The sequence below is a fragment of the Loxodonta africana genome, chromosome 2 (assembly GCF_030014295.1).
Source record: "Loxodonta africana isolate mLoxAfr1 chromosome 2, mLoxAfr1.hap2, whole genome shotgun sequence".
In the NCBI taxonomy this organism is placed as follows: Eukaryota; Metazoa; Chordata; class Mammalia; order Proboscidea; family Elephantidae; genus Loxodonta; species Loxodonta africana.
Window position 1 is genome coordinate 212,927,817 of NC_087343.1, and position 20,259 is coordinate 212,948,075.

Here is a 20,259-nt window from a genome sequence, read left to right on the forward strand (position 1 = left end):
GAAGTGCCAGCTTTGCACAACACTAGGAGGAGAAAAGTCCCATATAAGGTTCTGTCTGCAAAGGGGCTCTGGCAGCTCCCTCACTTGGGGTGTGAGCCCAATGCATGGGTGGGCTACTTCACCCTTTTCCTGCTTTGGACGGTTTTGAATTCCTGCTCTCATCCATCCTCCCCTTCCTGGGGCTTAGTGTGGTGGGGCGCACCGAGGCAATCAGGAGCTGGTAACTGCTCAGTGGGGAGGGCTGGGGAGGGACCGCGGGATTGTTGTAAAAGGGATGGTAGCCCTTGATTGGTAAACACGAAAGACCTGGCACTACTCAAAACAGGAAAACCAAACCTGCTGCCATCGAGTCCCAAAGTCCCTGGAGGACAGAGTAGAACTGCCCAAAGGGTTTTCAAGGCTATAATCTTTACAGAAACAGACTGCCACATCTTTCTTCCCTGGAGCAGCTGGTGGGTTCGAACTGTCAACCTTACAGTCAACAGCCAAGCACTTAACCACTGTGCCACCAAGGTTCCTTCATTACATCACTAAACCAAACTCATTGCCATTGAGTCGATTCTGATTCAAACTGACCCTACAGGACAGAGTAGAACAGCCCCACAGGGTTTCTAAGGCTGTAATCTTTATGGAAGCAGATTGCCACATCTTTCTTCCCTGGAGCGGCTGGTGGGTTCAAACTGCTGACCTTTTGGTTAGCAGCTGAGCACTTAATCACTGTACCACCAGGGTTCAGTAACACTACTTGACAGCCTGAAAAAATCACAACCTGGCCCTGGCACCTGGCTGGCTGGCACGGCCCATACCAACAGCAGCAGAGTGATGTGGGCCAGAGCTGTTGTTTCCCTGTGTTTTGCCTTCATTATTTTATTAACCGGAGTCCAAAACCTCATTGCTGCCGAATCAATTCCGACTCATAGCGACCCTAACGTACAGGGTAGCACTGCCCTATAGGGTTTCCAAGTAGTGCCTGGTGGATCTGAACTGCCGACCTTTTGGTTAGCAGCCGTAGTTCTTAACCACTGTGCCACCAGGGTTTCCTTAACCGGAGTAGAAAACAGAAAAACTGGAGTGTTGATGCTAGCGCTAAGTGTACGCTTCATACATTTAATAAAATGGGAGTGTTGATGCTAGTGTTAAGTGTAGGCCTCCTACATGTAATGAAACAGGAAAAAGACAGGAAGTGCTAGGCATACCAAAGTGGCAAGCCTTTTTTCTCTTTCATGTTGTTGAGAATACACACAGCAAAACATACACCAATTCAACCACTCCTATGTGTACGATTCAGTGACAATGATTGAGTTGTGCCACCATCCTCAGCCTCCTTTCTGCGTTGTTCTTCCCCCACTAACGGAAACTCACTGCCCCAAGGTTCCTATCTAATCTTTTGAGTTGCTGTTGTTACCTTGATTTCATATAATTTTTTTTTAAAAGAGCATGATACTTAAGGCGGACATTTTATTTTTTTAATTGTACTTTCAATGACAGCTTACAGAACAAACTAGTTTCTCATTAAACAGTACACACTGTTTTATGATATTGGTTAACAACCCTACAACATCTCAACAGTTTATCTTCTCGACCTTGGGTTCCCTATTACCAGCTTTCCTGTCCCCTCCTGTCAAGGCAGGCATTTTTTTTTTTAGCAGTTTACTTAAACTACTGGTTTTAAGAAGACTTCAGGGGATATTTTAGTTTAAAGTTTAAAGATTATCTCAGGGCAACGGTTTCTGGGGTTATCCAGCCCCCATGGCTCCAGAAAGTCTGGAGTTTGTGAGAATTAGATATTCTGTTCTGCATTTTCTCCCTTTTGATCAGGATTCTATAGAATCTTTGATCAAAATGTTCAGTAACGGTAGCTGGGCACCAACCAGTTCTTCTGGTCTCATGGCAAACGGGGTACTTCTTCACGGAGGCAGTTAGCCACACATTCCATATCCTCCTCCTATTCCTGACTCTCCTCCTCCTGTTGCTCCAGGTGAAGAGAACAACTGCCATGTCTTAGATGGCCGTTTGCAAGCTTTTAAAACCCCAGGCACTACACAACCAACTAGGATGTAGAACAGAAGCACTAAATACGTTATTACGCAAAGTGGCAAATCTTTGACCTTAGTTAGCTAGTTGTGTAAAAGAGTGCATCTGAAGCACGTCTCTGATGACTGTGCCTCACAACTGTAGGGCACTGACAATGTGCAGGTCCCTGGCGATGGAACTCCCCCTGAAGACATAGTCATCCACGGTTCACGTTTGGTGGATTTGATTTCTAGATACATTTTTATGCAAGAATTTAGTATGTTGCAGATGTAGGGGCTGCTATGCATCCCGTATCATGATGCCCTAAAGGGGGCCCAAAAGAAGTTAGCCTCAGGAGCCATATGATAAAAGGTGGATTTAAGCGGGTCCCAGACTAGCTGCTAGAGGCACCCCACCCATTCTTCACCAGGTTGGTGGAAAATCACCCACCTAGCTACCACGCCCAGTAGGGCTATCTCCACTGACTGCCTTCACCCGTGGCCACGCCTTCTGTTACACACCCTAAACATCTAGGATCCTGCCATTGTCCCAACCCCAACCCCTCATTCAGGCCGCCAGGCCCAGCCCAAAGCATCCTGGCTCTCTGCCAGCACCAGCCAGTTCCCATCCATGCTGCCTCAAGCAGCCCAAACTTGGATCTGATCATGTCACTGCTCTGCTTCCACCCTGTGACCAGGTACTGGGTGCTGTACCCCCTGGGCCCAGCACCCCACTAGCCTTTGCTGGCTCTAGGATCAGCAGAGTCCCGTCCCATCTTGCACCCCTCCTGATGAGACCTCACATGGCACTGTGAGGACTCGCTCAGGTATCTGTCTCTCCAGCTGTCTGCGTATCCTCCTCCCTGGCACTGTGGCTGCCCACATCGTCAGTGAAGGTGACAGAGTGCAGGGTGCCCACCACCCTCCAGGCACGTACCCACCCTTGCTGTTACCTCCTTTTCCAGCAGAGACGTCAGCTCCTGTGCGGGGAGCCGGTCGCTCCCGTCCTCAGAGGAGGCCAGGTGCAGTGGGGAGATGGGCACTTGCTTCTCTTCCCGCAGAGGGGTGGTTTCCACCTGATGCCAGCGCTGCTCAATCTCTACATGGACACTCTGTGTCTTAAGGTCTGGGGTCACGGGCAGTCCCGGGCTCCGGTCAACCTCCATCCGCAAGATGGCATCATCCGTGCCCCCCGGCCCATCCACAGTGTCGAGTGCTCCGAAGCGTCGGCGGCGCTCCTCCCGGCGCCTGGTGCGCTCCCGTTCCAGCTCCCCTGGGTCCGCCTCAGGACACCCCGGCTCCCGGGCATCGCAGGGCCCCGTAGCACTGGCCCTCTCCTGGGCGAGGGCTTGCTGGATGGGGCGGAACTCGGCCCAGTCAAAGGTCTTGGAGCGCCCCTCGCGCCTCCGCTCCCGAGCACGGCTTCGTCTCTGGTCAGGGTCTGGCTCCCCCGTGTCGCTCTCCTGCTTCTCACTCGGCCTGGGGCAGGTCTCAGGGGAGCTGCTCTTGCTCTTCTCCTCTGGCAACGAGCTGGTAGAACAAGGAGGGCACAGCACCTGTTAACCAGCTCTTAGTAACAACTACCCTGCACTGTACAAAGATGCAGATAGATGCATCGGGGCTGTCCAGAGCCTGCAGAGCAAGTGTCCAGCTCGCATGTGCCTTTTCTACCCTTCTGCCCAGTTGCCACTTCCTTGGAGAGAATTCAAATCTGGTTCTGAGTTGGGAGGTTGAAGGGACAGGAGAACCCACAGACAGTCCAGAGAGCTCCAACCTGGGGGGTCCCGGTGGATGCTGTGACCAGAGTGTCACAACGGCCCTACCGCCCAGCGTGGAGAGAGAGGAGATGGAGCTCCATAGAGACGCCAGCGGGCCCTTGGGGAAATTACCAGCCTGGCCGCCCCTGCTCAGACCATGGTGCAGTGCCCCAAAGGCCGCACCAGGCATGGCTGCCACTCACACTCCTGGAGAGGCCAGTTGCCTCCGTGGTGTCCTGTACTGGGCTGTGGTGGCAGAATGAAGAGAAAACTGCTACTTCCCTAGAACGGACCAAGATGAGGACTTTTCTCACAGGTGGGTGGGTGGGGGGGTATCAGGCAGGGAAGCAGGATGATCAAATCTAAGATTCCAAAACCACTCTGGCTGCTGGCACGAAGATGGGTCAGAAGGGATGGCTTAAGGCCATTTATGGGTGAGTGAGATGGCCCAGGTGACCCCACAGGCCCCTCCATACAGTGGCTGAGGGGACACAAGTGGAGCCAGAGCTTTAGAAGGCAACTTGGTAGAACCTGGCACCCAAGAGCACTAGGGAGATGAGGGAAGGAGGGCTGGAGATGACTTAAGATACCAGGTGAGACACCTCAGGCTGGGTTCTGCTTGCCTGCCACAGTGGGGTCAGAGATGGAGTTGCCTTTGTCTAACTTGCTCAAAAGCGTGGATCCCTGAAGAGGGCCCAGCCTGAGCAGAAGTGGGGCAGCTGCATCAGTTTACTGGCAATTTGGCAAGGAGACTAGGTGCAGATTTGAGGCAGGGGACTCCAGGCCCTGTGAAAAAGCTCCAGGAGACCCCAGCCAGCACTGGGCTTAGAAGTGTGGTCTCTGTCTTGTCGGAACCCCCAGAGGAGACTTAGAAGCCACCTGGGGAGAGGGAAGGCCTAGGGGTGGGCCCAAAGAAAGAGGCTCTGCTTAAGGTCCAGTCCTGGCAGCGTGCTAAAGCAGATCAAAGTGCTTTGAGGCTCCTAGGTCTGCAAGCCTCCAGCAGAGCTACACTTATATCTGAATAACAAGGATCTAAGCATAGCCCACCATGAACCAGAGGCGAACAGCTGACAGCTGTACAGAGCGTTAGGATGTATGTACACGGTCCTCCCCTCTGGCAGAAGTCGCCTTCTGCCAGTGCTGACTGAACAATGGCCTAGGAATGAGGGCCTCTGCTCTCCATGGAGGGCAAGCCTACTCCTTGAGGCGCCTCCAGCCCCAAAGGCAGAAAGCAGGCAGCAACCTCCTCAGCCCAAGACGGCAAGGGTGAGTGAGGCGCAGAACAAGGCCAACCGCGTGGGTCAAGCGCCTGCGCATTTTGACACTTTTCTGTTTGTAACAGCTTCCTGGGATTGGGCTTTGCAGCAGTAGAGAGTTCCTGTTTTCCTCAAATAGTAAAAGCCCACAAAGAACAAGGACAAAGGCTGAGAACAAATGGGGCGAGGTGCACACAGTACTCAATCTAGGACACACTAGATTAAGCAGTAAATTCTAGCCAGAAAAGTAACTACTGAATCAACCTTTGTATAGTGTCTGGCCTGCTTGCGGTGGGAGTCACGTCTTGTTCATCACTGTGACCTTGGCACCTGCCCAGGGCTGGGCAAACAGGAGAGAGAAAGTGTGGGGCCCTGTCCCCTCTCTGAGCTCGTGTGTACACAGCATTCTGAGGCCACAGAGGCCCCTGTGCCGTGACATTCCAGAGCTGATGGTCTCAAGAGCCAGCGTCCTGCAGCCAGGACCCTAGATCCATTACACAGACCCTACCCCACCAGGGAGCAAGCACTGTGCCGGGGAGACTTCAGGCCCCTCGTGAGATTGTACAGCCCTTGTGTATTCAGAGCCCACCCTGCAGGCTTCTGTTCCCAACAGCCTTGACAGAGAAGCCCAATGCCCACTCTTGCTTTGGTACAGGGGCACCTTGACGGTGCTCAGAAAAGGGTGTCCGGCTGGTAAAGCTTCTGCCTCTGTGCCTGACTTGGAGAAAGCCATGGGACACCAAGCCTGCTCGTGGCTGCACCCTTCCTGCCTCACTGTGCGCAGAGAAGGAGCCCACTAATGGATGAGTCAATCCTCTAACAGGAACCCTGAGAGATCAAAAACGGGGGGCTTGTCCCTTGCCACAATCTCCTGGTCTTACTGACTCAGGAACCACTGAGTACTCTATGGAAGAATGAACAAATGATGCCAATAAAACAGGAGAGAAGGATTAAAGAAAAGAATTAACACCCTCAAAAAGTTAAACACAGAATTACCATGTGACTCACCAATCCCACTCCTGGATATATACCCAAAAGACTTGAAAACAGGGACTCAAACAGATACACTGTATACCAACATTCACTGTAGCATTATTCACAATAGCCAAAAAGGTGGAAACAACCCAAGTGTCCGTCAACAGATGAACGGGTGAACAAAATACAATGGAGTATTACTCAGCCATAAAGAGAAATGAAATTCTGACGCATGCTATGACACGGACACACCTTGAAAACATTATGCTGAGTGAAATAAGTCAGTCACATAAGAACAAATGTTCTATGATCACATGTAAATTAAATGTGTAGAACAGGCAAACGCAGAGAGTCCAAAGTTTATTAGTGTTACCAGGGGCTGGGGCGAGGGGCAAAGGAGAGTTATTACTGCAGGGGGATTGAGTTTCTGCCTGTGGTGATAAAATGCTTTTATAAACGGATAGCAGTGGTGGTTGTGCAACATGGTGAACGTAATTAATGTCACTGAATTCTACTAAAAATGGTTAAAATGGCAAATGTTTTGGTATATATCTTACCACAATAACATTTAAAAAGAAGGAAATAAATTCACGTTTCCTTTCCTTAACTTCCATTCAAAGTGGTCTGGAGTTAGAAAGAGGAGTGGCAGGGTCCAGAATGGCTAAGGCGAGGGAAACCAGCAGGTACCAGCCACACTCAGACTTGGGCTCACTGGTGCCACTCAGCTTAACCTTAACCTCAGTGTGAGAAATGCACTTGAAAGATTATGATGTAAGTTAGAGGTTCTCAAAACACACAAAGGGGCTGCAGCCCTGAGGCCCGGAAAGCAGAGTCCCAGCCTTCACAGCACAGCCCAACATATGAGAATCTCTTCCTCTATCTTTTAAAAGGAAAACAAGCAGGTTTCTAACCTTAGGGCAGGAGGGTGGAGGCATGCAGCCAATTGTGAGATGCACGAACCACAGAATGTTAATACAGGAGGGAACAGTTTTCCAATCTGGGCTTCAGCACCCAGAGTTTCACAGAAGTCTTTCCTGGTTGCATAGAAATCAAATATATGTAGGAGTGAGGCAAAAAGGAGAAAAGAGGTCTGCTGGTCACCCTCCACCCACTGGACCCAAGCAAGAGCCAGCAAACCAGGGCCCACGCGGTGCCCAAGTATACCCTGGCGCCAGCACCAGTACTCGTAGCATGGTGGAGTGGGCTGGGCCTAAGAAAGGGAATGCCAGCCGGAAGCAGAAGACCAGGAAGCCAGAAGAAGCAGAGCAGGGCCAGCCGGTGGTGGGATGAAGGGGATAGGGAGATAGCTGGGCTGGAAAAGACTCCGAGCTCAAGTCTCTGAATGACGAGTCCAGAAAGAGCTGCAGCTCAGGCCAGCTGGAGCGGCCAATGCTCCTGAGAGGAGCGAGGAGGCACCAGGCAGGAGGAAGGCCAGCCCTGGGGCCCTGGACCAGCTTACCTCGTCACATCAGGAGCGGTGGTTGGATGGACGTGCTTCATAATGGTCTGGATCCAGTTCCGCCGGATCCCTGACGTCATGGCGGAGAGGGCAAACTCACCCTCCTTTGTCTGCACAAAAGATGGATGTGATCAATGACTCCCCAAAACGTGCCTACTGTCCCCGGCACTGGCAGTCCCGCAGGGGGCATGGCTAAGCAAGGCAGCCTTGCCAGGAGCTCCACGTGCACATCGGGTGGACAGCAGGGACACGGTGGGTACACACCCTCATCAACGGTCACCCAGATCTCCTTTCCAGTAGGATCCACCAGACATCAACTGAGAGCTCCCCATGATGCTGTGCTGAGAACAGACCAGAGACGATGTGGCCCTCCCTTTCTGGGGCTCACAGTGGGAGGGCACGGTCACAGGCACGGCACAGTAAGACAACTGTGCAATCGGCAGTGGTGAGGGAAGCCTCACGACAGAGAACGGTGTGGGGCTGGTCTTGTGGCTTGACAAAGGGATGAAGTGGATGCCCATCCCAGGCAGGGTACACAACATGAGGGCATGACCATGCAACAAACAACATGGCAGGTTCCTGAACACACACATCCAGTGCGTGGGGTGATGAGGGAGAGAGAGAGGCAGAATACAAGGTTTGGCAGGCAGGGCAGTCAGGGCTGTGGTTGTCACACTGAGGCAGCAGTAACAGAAGGGGCGGTTCACAAGGAGTAAAGGAGGCAGAATGAAAGGCCTCTGTGACAGGCCATGGGAGGGGACGGAAAGATCCCCAGGGCATGGGGGGTGTGGCTGGAGACAGATCTGGTTGGAGATAGGCTCATTCAGCTCTACTTGGGAGACATCTCAGTCAGTGGTAGAGAAGGGAGCAGAAAAAAGAAGGTGAAAAGCTGGTAGGCACTAGCTGAGAGGATGAGAGTGAGGAAGGTGTGGCCCCTGGCTCTTAGAACAACAGCCAACTCCCAGCCCAGCATTCCAGGGACCATTCTCAAGGCTTTGCACCTAACGGCCTCCTCTAACCCATGAGGGCTTCAGTGCTGCGGTTTCAGCTGCTCGGGCTACTCAAAAAGGGACCTGCGAGCCAAGCCAGCAAGCATCAGCTGATGGGAAGGAGTCCTGGAGACAGTTTGGGACAGGACACACACAGGAGAGCTCGCCTGTCTGGTATGCACACCAAGCCGGCTGGTGCTGCTCCCACTTACCCGGTGTCTCCACCAGCAGCCCCAGTGAGTGCTGAAGGAGCTGCCACACTCTCTCCAAAGCTTGGGCTCCCCATGTGAGAGAGGGTGGGGACATGGCTCTGGTGGCCCTAGGCCTCCTGCACACTCCGTCCTCCCAGTGTGGGCATTTCTAGTCTGACCTCGTGCTGTGCACACTCTCCCGAAACCTCGCTTCTCACCTCCAGCCAGTGCTTTCCCAGCTCCAGCTCCTCCTCTCCTCTGTCAGTGAGGAACCCTCTCCCTGACTACACCCTCCCTCACCCGGTTAGCACTGTGGCTGACCCCTTCCTCCTCCACAGGTCGCTCACAGCCACCCCTCCTTCCTCTTTCCCACCCCTGAGCCCACCTAACCGGCCCCCTGCCTCGACCTCCACCTCCTTTCTAGCCGCCTGCACACCCTGCTGGATGCAGCTTCCTAAGGCATGCTGCCTCACGTCTCCGATACAGTCCAGCACTTTTCATAACCTCAGAACATCAGCCAGCCCCCAACTCAGCATTCCAGGCTCTGGTGATGATGCAATGCCTAGCTCAGCACCTCAGCTCTCTGCCCTCACACAGACCTGGAGGAGAGACCGGACCCCGGGAGTGGAGCCGGAGTGAGGCTGGGGAAGCAGCTGGGCCATGGGCAGGCTGGAGATGGGTGCAGGGTGGTCTCAGGCAAGTGATGGGATTTGCATGTTTCAGCTGTGGCCTCATTGCAAGAAAATGACCCATAACAACTAAGCAGCAACCAGTTCAGGGCAGGGAGCTGCCCTGGTGACAGTCCACTTTTTGTCCTCCATATGGCCACCTAAGGAAACCAGCCATTCAAGAAAGGGTGAGGATCTCTGCCTGGAGTCCAGCAAGCAGGCACTTGCTGTGTCTGTGACGCAGTCAGGGAGGCGGCCCAGGGTCTAGCTCACTTAGCACGTCTACTCCTCCCACAGAAGCAAGGAGGCAAACTTTGGATTACGCCATGGTCCCTGGCAGAGGCCCTGCTGGAGGAGCCTGGGGGCCTGGGGGCTGGCAGCTGAGTTCCTCATGAGCATTAACACTGGCTGCTGTCCAGGGCCTTGGCTTCCTCTCAGTCTGGTTGCCATGAGCCAGTCCCAGGGCTTCTGTTTGACTCTGCACATGGCAATACGATGGAGTTTCTGACAGTGGCAGCACTAGGGTTGGTGTCACCCCGCACCCCCGCCACGGACCTCCTCCTGTAGCAGATGATACAGAATCCTTAGTACTGGTTTTTGTAGTAATGTTACTTGTGAATTGTAATTGCTCTGTATCACTCCTTCTGTTCCTTTAATTACTACTTCATTCTCAAAAAGGTTATTGATACAGGTTCACAAACACCAGCTGCCACAATACTGTAGCTAAAACAGAAAACCTGACAAAATCAATGACTGTGAGAGCACTGGCAGCAAGGAAAACAACAGTGCAGGCCTGTGGCGCATGCAGACGAGACCACGTGATTCGAAGGGTCGTTAGAAGTCGTTATATATATCCGCTCTGATTGAGGATTCAAAAAGTAAGTTAGCACAGGGTTTTAGCCTTGTAGGTATATCAGTACATGTATGCTGGGCTTACAAAACATGTTTCTGTTGTTATAACTAACTACAGGGATATTTTAATAAAAAAATAATAAATTTCTGCTGAAACACTGCACGAGAATTTTACAGACAGTCATTTTGGTGGCACTCCCTCTGACAGTGTCACCTGGTGTGGTCTGCACCCCTGTACCTCCCTAGTGATGCCACTGGTTTCTAGGCACCTAAAAGAAAGGTGCCCCACTAGGGTTCCAGGCTCAGGTGAAAGACAAGTCCGAGCCCTGCGGGGGTGTCTCAGTCAAGCCACCCCCACCTGTCACAGGCTCTGAAGGCTCTCAACCCCCAGTGCTGATGAAAGGCCAATAAGGACACACTTTACTTGCCCAATCAGATTACTTCTTTGAGTAAGCCTTGCTCATCACTGAGACCCTCACAAGATTTTGGAAAACAACAAAGACCTGTGAGCGTGTAAACGAATGAATGAATGAAGAAGTGAATAAAATCCTAGTACTCTAAGATTTAAATAACTGATAAACATTTTCATTCTGATTCCCCTTATCTCACATCCGTCCAACTGTCCTAAATGCCAACATTAAAGTAAAAAGAAAAAATCTTCAGCAACTAAAAGCCTCTAAACCTTAAGAAAGACACTGTGTCTAGTTTTTGGTTCTGATCACGACTTGGGGTGGGGGTTGGGGCCACAGGACAGAGAAGGCACAGGACAGAAGAGTCAACACTAATGGGAAACATGAGGAGGAAAGCTGGCTTGCCCAGGGGTGTCCCCAGAACCAGGACATCAGGCTCACAGGAGAAATGTCCCTGCTGTCTCTAATAGTCAAGCCCGTGTCTTCCCACCTCCACACCAAGTCTGCCTCCAAGTCCCATCCCGTGTGCATACATGTATCTGAAAGCCGTAGTTTCTCTGGACTGGATATTCAGTGACATTGTAACACGTAGCCAAGTCAATTTCCCCATCCAGGTCAGCCGCCTGCAGAGAAAAATGCAAGCATCTTAAGTCAGTGCCTGTGTGTGCCAACTTCCATAGCTATCTCCTGCACTAACTTTCTTTTTCATAGGTATATCCATTCACAAGTGTGAGTAAGAAGAGGCCTTTGCTACTGCCTCTCCCCACTCTCTAGGCCCCTCCCATGAGGCATCCACATGGCCACTCCCCGTGTATCCTGCCAGGGACAGTCCATGCCAGCAGTTCTCAAACATGCTGGTGTTGGAACCCTTCACATTCTTAAAAATTAGTGAGGACTCCAAAGATTCTGTTTATGTGGCTTTTATCTACAGGTAGTCCTTGACTTACAATATATTCGAATTATGATGAACCTCACTTAGGACCATCTTTTTTATGTACAGCTTATCGTTAGTAAAACATATTACATACAATGCTAAGATATATCTCTAAGTTTGTAATGTTTCCAAACCTCAAAGACAAATACAGATCAGATTTATAAAGATATTGGTAATAAAAGGCAATAATAATGAAAACTAAAAAAAAAAGAAAAAAAATGAGGCATTTGACTCATGTCAGAACTGACTTATGACGGAGTCATTGGAACGGAACCCTGTTGTGAGTCAGGGACTACCTGGTGCGAGAGCTATCATATTAGCAATTGAAATGGGAAAATGTTAATCAATTATTTTTTCATTTAAGAATAACACTAAATCCATTTTATTTTTTATGAAAAATAATCATTTTTCAAGGCAAAATGAATAAAACTAGTAAGCAGAGTGGCACTGTTTTACATTTTTTGCAAGTCTCTTTCATGTCGGACTTAGAGAAGATGGCTGGGTTCTCAGGTCTACTGCCCCATTTGGTCTGTTCAATACACTGTTTCAGCTGAAATGTGTGAAGAAGCCTGGCCCTCACACAGATGTAGTTGAAAAAGGAACAAGTACTTTCATGGTCTTTTTAAATAATTATGGCTAGTCTTCTTTGACAAGTGGTAGTTTCTTAAACGTTAACTGCAAGGTGGAACCTGAAGTCATGAACTTTCTACTCTGTTACATTAAACCCTGTTGTCTCCACCTGCCCCTGCAGTGCGTCTTTAACCCATGTATGACTCTGTAACATTATGTGCTAGTCACTGGGAACACACTGATTCACTGAGTTATGCTGCAGCTCTCCCAAATGTTGATACATTTCATTACGCGATGTCAAAAAATCACGTCGGAAGAGTCTTTATGTAATGTAAAAGGAAGCTGGTAAGCTCATGATGCCAAATATCAGTTTTCCAAACTGTAATTTTTGCTTGAAAGCTAAAATTGTATCACTGGCAACAAATACTCAGATGTTTTCCTTCAAGGAACAGGCTAGGTCCCTTGTTTCATTTCAAGAAAATGTCTGCCAAATATCCAAATTTGAATGACCATAGCCTGTCAGTTTTTCTTTCAAATAAAGATGGTCCTCTCAGCCTAGAGTGAGCTGAGCATTCACAGGACACCTAGCATGGTCCTGCAATGAGCTGAGCACTCAGCACAGCACTCACAGCACACCTAGTGCAGTCCTGGAGTGGGCTGAGCACTCACGGCACACCTAGCGCAGTCCTGCAGTGAGGTGAGCACACACAGGACATCTACCGCAGTCCTGCAGTGAGCTGAGCACTCATCAGGGCACTCACACCACACCTAGTGTGGTCCTGCAGTGAGGTGAGCACTCAGCAGAGCACTCACAGCACACCTAGTGTGGTCCTGCAGTGAGCTGAGCACTCAGCAGAGCACTCGCAGCATACCTTGTGTGGTTCTGGAGTGAGCAGGGCATTCCCAGCATAACTAGCACAGTCCTGGAGTGAGCCGAACACTCAATAGAGCAGTTACTGGACATCTAGAGTCCTAGAGTGAGCTATGCACGCAGAGCACTCACAGGACACCCAGCACCGTCCTGGAGTGAGCTGAACACTCAGCAGAGCACTCACAGGACACCTAGTTCAGTCCTGGAGTGAGCTGAGCACTCAGCAGAGCACTCACAGGACACCTAGTGCGGTCCTTGAGTGAGCTGAGCATGTGGCAGAGCACTCACAGCACACCTACTGTGATCCTGGAGTGAGCGAAACACTCAGCAGTCACTGGATATCTAGCGCAGTCCTGAAGTGAGCTGAGCACTCAGCAGAGCACTCACAGCACACCTAGAGCGATCCTGGAGTGAGCTAAACATTCAGCAATCACTGGATACCTAGTGCAGTCCTGGAATAAGCTGAGCGCTCAGTAGTTACTGGATATCTGGTGCAGTCCTAGACTGAGAGAGCACACACAGGACACCTAGTGCAGTCCTGGAGTGAGCTGAACATTCAGCAGAGCACTCACAGCACACCTAGCACAGTCCTGCAGTGAGCTGAGCACTCACAGGACACCTAGTGTGATCCTGCAGTGAGCTAAGTACTCAGCAGAGCACTCACAGGACAGCTAGCAAGCCCCTGCCGTGAGCTGAGCACTCAGAAGAGTAGTCACAGGACACACAGTGTGGTCCTGCAGTGTGCTGAGCACTTAGCAGAGCACTCACAGCACACTTAGTGCAGTCGTGGACTGAGCTGAGCACTCAGCAGTCACTGGACATCTAGCTTAGTTCTGGCAGTCCTGGAGTGAGCTGAGGACTCAGCAGTCACAGGACATCTAGCACAGTCCTAGAGTGACCTAAGCACTCAGCAGAGCACTCACAGGACATCTTACACAGTTCTGGAGTGAGCTGAGCAATCAGCAGAGCAGTCACTGGACATCTAGCGCAGTTCTGGAGTACGCTGAGTACTCAGGAGAGCACTCATAGCACACCTAGAGCAGTTCTAGAGTGAACCGAGCATTCAGCAGTCACTGGTTATCTACTGCAGTCCTGGCGTGAGCTGAGCACGCATAGCACATGTACCGCAGTCCTGGAGTGAGCTAAGCACTTAGCAGTCACTGGATATCTAGCACAGTCCAGGAGTGAGCTGAGGACTCAGCAGTCACTGGACATCTACTGTAGTCCTGGCAGTCCTAGAGTGGGCTGAGCACTCACAGCACACTTACAGTGGTCCTTGGGTGCGCTGAGCACTCAGCAGAGCACTCACAGCACACCTAGAGCGGTCCTAGAGTGGGCTGAGCACTCAGCAGAGCACTCACAGCACACCTAGAGCGGTCCTTGGGTGGGCTCAGCACTCAGCAGAGCACTCACAGCACACCTAGAGTGGTCCTTGGGTGGGCTGAGCACTCAGCAGAGCACTCACAGCACACCTAGAGCGGTCCTTGGGGGGGCTAAGCACTCACAGCACACCTAGAGCGGTCCTTGGGGGGGCTAAGCACTCAGCAGAGCGCTCACAGCACACCTAGAGCGGTCCTTGGGTGGGCTGAGCACTCAGCAGAGCACTCACAGCACACCTAGAGCGGTCCTTGGGTGGGCTGAGCACTCAGCAGAGCACTCACAGCACACCTAGAGCGGTCCTTGGGTGGGCTGAGCACTCAGCAGAGCACTCACAGCACACCTAGAGCGGTCCTTGGGTGGGCTGAGCACTCAGCAGAGCACTCACAGCACACCTAGAGCGGTCCTTGGGTGGGCTGAGCACTCAGCAGAGCACTCACAGCACACCTAGAGCGGTCCTTGGGGGGGCTGAGCACTCAGCAGAGCACTCACAGCACACCTAGAGCGGTCCTTGGGTGGGCTCAGCACTCAGCAGAGCACTCACAGCACACCTAGAGCGGTCCTTGGGTGGGCTGAGCACTCAGCAGAGCACTCACAGCACACCTAGAGCGGTCCTTGGGTGGGCTGAGCACTCAGCAGAGCACTCACAGCACACCTAGAGCGGTCCTTGGGTGTGCTCAGCACTCAGCAGAGCACTCACAGCACACCTAGAGCGGTCCTTGGGGGGGCTGAGCACTCAGCAGAGCACTCACAGCACACCTAGAGCGGTCCTTGGGGGGGCTGAGCACTCAGCAGAGCACTCACAGCACACCTAGAGCGGTCCTTGGGTGGGCTGAGCACTCAGCAGAGCACTCACAGCACACCTAGAGCGGTCCTTGGGGGGGCTGAGCACTCAGCAGAGCACTCACAGCACACCTAGAGCGGTCCTTGGGTGGGCTGAGCACTCAGCAGAGCACTCACAGCACACCTAGAGCGGTCCTTGGGTGGGCTGAGCACTCAGCAGAGCACTCACAGCACACCTAGAGCGGTCCTTGGGTGGGCTCAGCACTCAGCAGAGCACTCACAGCACACCTAGAGCGGTCCTTGGGTGGGCTGAGCACTCAGCAGAGCACTCACAGCACACCTACAGCGGTCCTTGGGTGGGCTGAGCACTCAGCAGAGCACTCACAGCACACCTAGAGCGGTCCTTGGGGGGGCTGAGCACTCAGCAGAACACTCACAGCATGCCTAGTACAGTCCTTGAGTGAGCTAAGCACCCAGCAGAGGAGTTACAGGACACCTAGCGCAGTCCTGGAGTGAGCTAAGCACTCAGCAGATCTATCACAGGACACCAAATGTGCCATGCTGTGCTCACTCCCCACCAGCTCTGGATGGAACAGCTAAGGCAGCAATGCGGATACCCTTCAATGGACGGAGAGGGAGAGAGCAGTGGCAATGGGAGTCTTGTTGCCCCTGGACCCTTCAGCTGCCCTCACATAGAGGCTATGTCGGGACACTCACCTCCTCAGCCACTGAATCCCTGTAGTACCTCAGACTTTGATCTGCCAGGACAAACCAGTGCTTCTTCCACTAAAAGGGAGAACAAAAGACTCAACTACCAGGCAGCATCCTTCCTGCTCCAAGGCTGCCCACAGCCAAGGCCCCTGCGCGCGGCCGACAGCACGCAGAGGACGCTGTGCAGACGGCAGGCAGCCATGCACTCATGCCCTGGGTGCCAGCGAAGCTGCAATTCCTCTCTGTACGGTGCTCGAGCCCACAGGTATGCGCAGGTACGCAGTGCTTAGTGATCCTCAAAATAAACTCCAGAGGTGTTGACAGTGGGCTGGCCCATCAGAAATGACAGGGGACAGTGAGCAATGTATCTGCACCTGTGGTGGCACCTGTGAGCCACAGTGGCCTGGCCGCTCAGAGACGGATGCCCGCCTACAGCCGCAGGAGCAGACAGCCCAGCTGGATCCCCAACTCTTCACTATGAGCGGCCAGGAGGGATACATGGCTCTCCAGGCACAGCCAAGGAGATGTGACATGGAGGAAAAAGTAGGTCTGCAGTTGCCCAGGAAGCAGGAGTGGCTGCGCGGAGGAAGGGGTTTCTACAGGCCTGTGAGTACTGGCCAGCAGGCACCTCTTCACTGCTCCTGGGGGGCTGAGCAGCTCAGGGTCAAAGTCAGGGCTGGCAGGTCCACCTGCAGATGGCTCTTCCTTCTTGAGTTTTATGGCAAGAACAGATCATACCTGTTCCTCCGGGGCCTGATGGTACCACTGCAGAGAAGCTGCTCTCTCTGAGACAAGAGTCTCGCAGCCTAAGGGGGCTGCTCACTTTGCTGCCTGTGTAGAAACACAGCCAATCCCACAACCAGAGGCCTTCCCTGCTCTGAGAAGCTGGGCCCCTTGAGAACATTCAGGACAGATTGCTAGGTGAGGGGGCTAAGGTTGAAGGATGTCACCATGGCCTGAAGCAGAGGTTCTGTCCTGGTGCTTCTCAGAGCCCCCTTGCTGCAGAAACAGGGGCCTGGGGCTGAGCACCTTCATTTGTCTGAGGAGGGGGGGCGAGTCTCAGTTACTGTCCTGGTCCATGAGAGAAGGTGACATGCCGAGGCAGGCAGACAGAGCCTCGGGCTCAGAGAGCTGGCCCGGGAGGAGATGCCCTCAGGGTGACCCCAGCTCCACCACTCACCTGGCCGTCCTCATACTGCTTGGTCAGCCAGCCTTTCTTGAAATTCAGCAGGTCGGGCTGAGGAAGGGAGAAAAAAGAACCATTCAGAGGAAAGCACCATGGTGTTCAGGTTGTGGGCAAAAGAGTACAGAAGAGGGAACATGTTTCTGTCCAGATGAGGGAGGCACCTGGGAGGGGCCCTTGGCCACCTGGACGTACCCACAATACACATGTCTTGAGGGAGGAGGTGTGAGTGGGCTCGGTGCAGTGAAGAGGAGAGGTGTGCTCCCTGTGGGCAGCAGTGGCCGAAGCTGTTCTCAAAGAAAGCCCTTGCTAAGGCCTGCTGGAGCTGTGGGTATGATATATCAGCAGGCCAAGAAGAGTGGGGCTCGGGGGAAAGAATCACTGAGCAGCTTCAGTGAAGAGGAACACTGCAAAGATGTGTGAAGGGAGAATCAGAAGCTCTCTCACAGAAGCCACAAGAAGACAGAAGGCTGAAGCTGAAGGCAGAGACTGTGTGGCGCACGGGAAGCAGTGGCACAGTTCTGCCAAGACCTGGGCCTCCGACCCATCAGGATGTTAGTCTCCGCCTTCCTATAGGAAGCAGCACCGAGAGAGCAGACAGTGGTGTGCTATCTCCTCCCTGCCTCCCCTGTGCTGCGTGCCTCTCTCTGCTCCCAGATGCGCAGGCCCAGCCCAAGGAGCAGCCAAACAGGAGAACAACTCATCAGGCCCACTTGCGCCCACTTGGCTCTGCCCATATGTCCGTTGGGGCTGGTGCCCTTGTCTGCCATGTGGAGCCTCTGTAAGGCCTCGTGTCCCATGAGACACAGACCAGCCTTCCTCTGGCCCCAGGTACTCTCTGCTTTTTTCTAGAGCCATCTTCCTCAGAAACTGGCTTTGATATCATTTTGCTCCAAGGACAGGGAGGCACTTAGAATAGTTAAGAAATGGGAGGACAATAGCTAGCAACAGTGTTCTGGAGCCCTCTGCTGCAAACTCTTGAGCAAATGCCCAGACTGAAGGAAAAAACCAAACTTCCTCCTGGTAGTAAGCCTTCCCGCCCCTCCTCTGTGGCCCTGTAAAAGCCTGTTGGCAGCTGGGAGCCGCCGGCCCTGGGCTGGCCGGAGGCCCATGGTGCATCACTGTGCAGGCAGCAGAGAGGAGGCGGGGAGTGTGGCCAACGGGCCCCAGTCTCCTTAGGCGGCTGAAGGCAAAGTGGAGGGAACAGGCTCACCCCTGAGGAAGTGGGGCTGTGCCCCACGCCTCTGCCACCCTGCCCTGCTCTCACTGACCGTGCTTTGCCTGACACACCCGCTGAGACAGCTGTAGTGGAGGAAGACGTAAAAGGAGACCATATCCAGAACAAGTGAAACCTGGAGCAAAGACCTGCTTTCCTGCCTGTGGTGGAGGCCCAGGGGGTGGCACAAAAGCTCCCAGTGCAAACTGGCTCTTGCCTCCAAAACAGCACAAAGGCAAAGGATGGAATCCAGCAGAGGCTCCCTGCTGATGCCCTGGCTTGGGGTCAGGATTCTCCTGAGGTGGCCGAGGTGGCCTTCTTCACAGGACACTTCTGCAGAGCTGATACCACCATGGGTCCCCCTGGCTATGCCAGGCTCAGAAGAGGGAACAGCAGTTTGGCCACTCTAGGGTCTGCTCCTGAGTCTCCTGAGCTGGCGGCTGGGCTAGGTGTGTGGAGAAGTGGTGCCTGAAGCATGGACAGAGACAGATAGGGCCAGAGGGCAGAGAGACAGGTGCACGGCTCCAGGGCCGGTGTGTGGGTGCCGGCTAAGCTATGTGCACTGAGAAGTGGTGCTTGAAGCATGGACAGAGACAGATAGGGCCAGAGGGCAGGGAGGCAGGCACACGGCTCTAGGGCCCAGTGTGTGGGCGCCGGCTGGGCTCACCGTCACGGGGGGCTCCGTGGGCCTCCTGTCCAGTGACTTGGCTCTCCGGTGTGGAGACAAGGGGGGAGCTGGCACATCCAGGAGCGGGGCTGTAGGGGCTTCAGCGGTGAGGTCCTGTGGCAGAGAGCAGCGCTGGTCAGTGCAGCCCAAGCCCAGGGGACATCTGGTCCCAGGCTAGGGGCCTGCAGCAGCTTGATCAGCTTGTGTCTAGGCAAGAGGCCCCACAAAGTGCCCAGAGGGTGAGAAGAGAATGATCTGTCCCGTGACATAGAGCAAGCCCGTGGCAGGGCTGGCATGAGGACCTGAGCCCTGGACTCTGGCAGCGCCTCTCCACCGTATGCCACAGGGTGCTGAAATGCCTCGTCTTCAGAGCAGTCCTTCCCTTCAGATGTGCTCATCATTGTCACTCCCCTGCCCCTCCCCACCACGCCCAGCCACTAGCTTCTCAGCATCCCAGAGGGATCAACCTTGATTTGCAGCAGTGGACACTTAAGGACTCGAGCAGCTGACGCAGAGCCTGGCAGAGGCTATCTGTCACCTGCATGCTGGTGCCCCTCACAAGGAAGAGAGAAGCTGGGGTGGGGGAGGATGAAAACCCAACACGCAGGAGCTACAGAAGAGGGTGGGCTGCCCAGGAGGAGGACAGCAGGGCTGACTCTCCCTTATGGGTAAGTAGAGAAATGGGGGTATGGCCGCCCCTCAAAAGAAAGAGGAAAGAAAGAGTCTTATTCAGCCTTATTGCTGGGGCTGCCTCAGAGAAGAAGAGAAGATTCTAGATACAACTTAGGATCTAAATCTCATTAGAACATCTTTCTGCAAAAATGGATGAAGCTCTGCCACAAAGATGCAGAAGATAATCTCCGCCCTCAAGAGGTGCACTGGAGAAGACCAGAGACAGAAACAAGTAACTATGTGACATTAAGGGGGGGTCCAGCAGAAGCAGGACAGGTGGGCCATCCCAGGTGGGCCTTGAGGGGATCGGAGTGGTGGGACGGCCTTGACACAGGAGATGAGCATGGCCTCGAGAGCAAGGCGACAAGGGCCTCGAGAGCATGTAATGACCATGCCTTGAATGTCACCATGAAGCCCTGAAAGCTTACCCGCTTCCTGGGAAACACCCTCTTCTCGCTGCGGCCCTGGCGAGTGTCACTGGCTGATGTGGGCCCAGCTGGTGCACTGGTCTCCATGTGCTCCGCCTTCTCAATGTCCAAGGCCTCGAACTTCTCAATCACCTGGGACCTCCTGTAGGAGAGGATGCAGAGGCTGCTGACGGAGACTGGGGTTTTCCAGTTCCCATGTGGGCTTGGCCTTGAGTCCAGGAGACGCTCCTTTACTGACACCCTCACTGTGGCCAGCCCCAGCTGAGCCTCTGCACAAC

At 53.3% G+C, this 20,259-nt stretch overlaps 1 protein-coding gene across 15 annotated transcripts in view; it reads right to left on the reverse strand.

Annotated features, from left to right (window-relative positions):
• The window catches only part of MPRIP (myosin phosphatase Rho interacting protein), a 226,205-nt gene that overhangs the window by 37,350 nt on the left and 168,596 nt on the right, over positions 1-20,259 (reverse strand). For 10 of the 15 annotated variants that reach the window (XM_064279422.1, XM_064279423.1, XM_064279417.1 and 7 more), the window contains exons 8-15: positions 19,982-20,123; positions 18,882-18,995; positions 16,996-17,052; positions 15,822-15,890; positions 11,103-11,192; positions 7,460-7,569; positions 6,912-7,034; positions 2,954-3,542 (exon numbers count right to left, since the gene is read on the reverse strand). In XM_064279422.1, coding sequence (XP_064135492.1) covers positions 2,954-3,542; positions 6,912-7,034; positions 7,460-7,569; positions 11,103-11,192; positions 15,822-15,890; positions 16,996-17,052; positions 18,882-18,995; positions 19,982-20,123 — 1,294 coding nt within the window. The remainder of the gene's footprint in view (positions 1-2,953; positions 3,543-6,911; positions 7,035-7,459; positions 7,570-11,102; positions 11,193-15,821; positions 15,891-16,995; positions 17,053-18,881; positions 18,996-19,981; positions 20,124-20,259) is intronic. The other 5 variants (XM_064279419.1, XM_064279424.1, XM_064279425.1 and 2 more) reach the window with 3 other exon arrangements.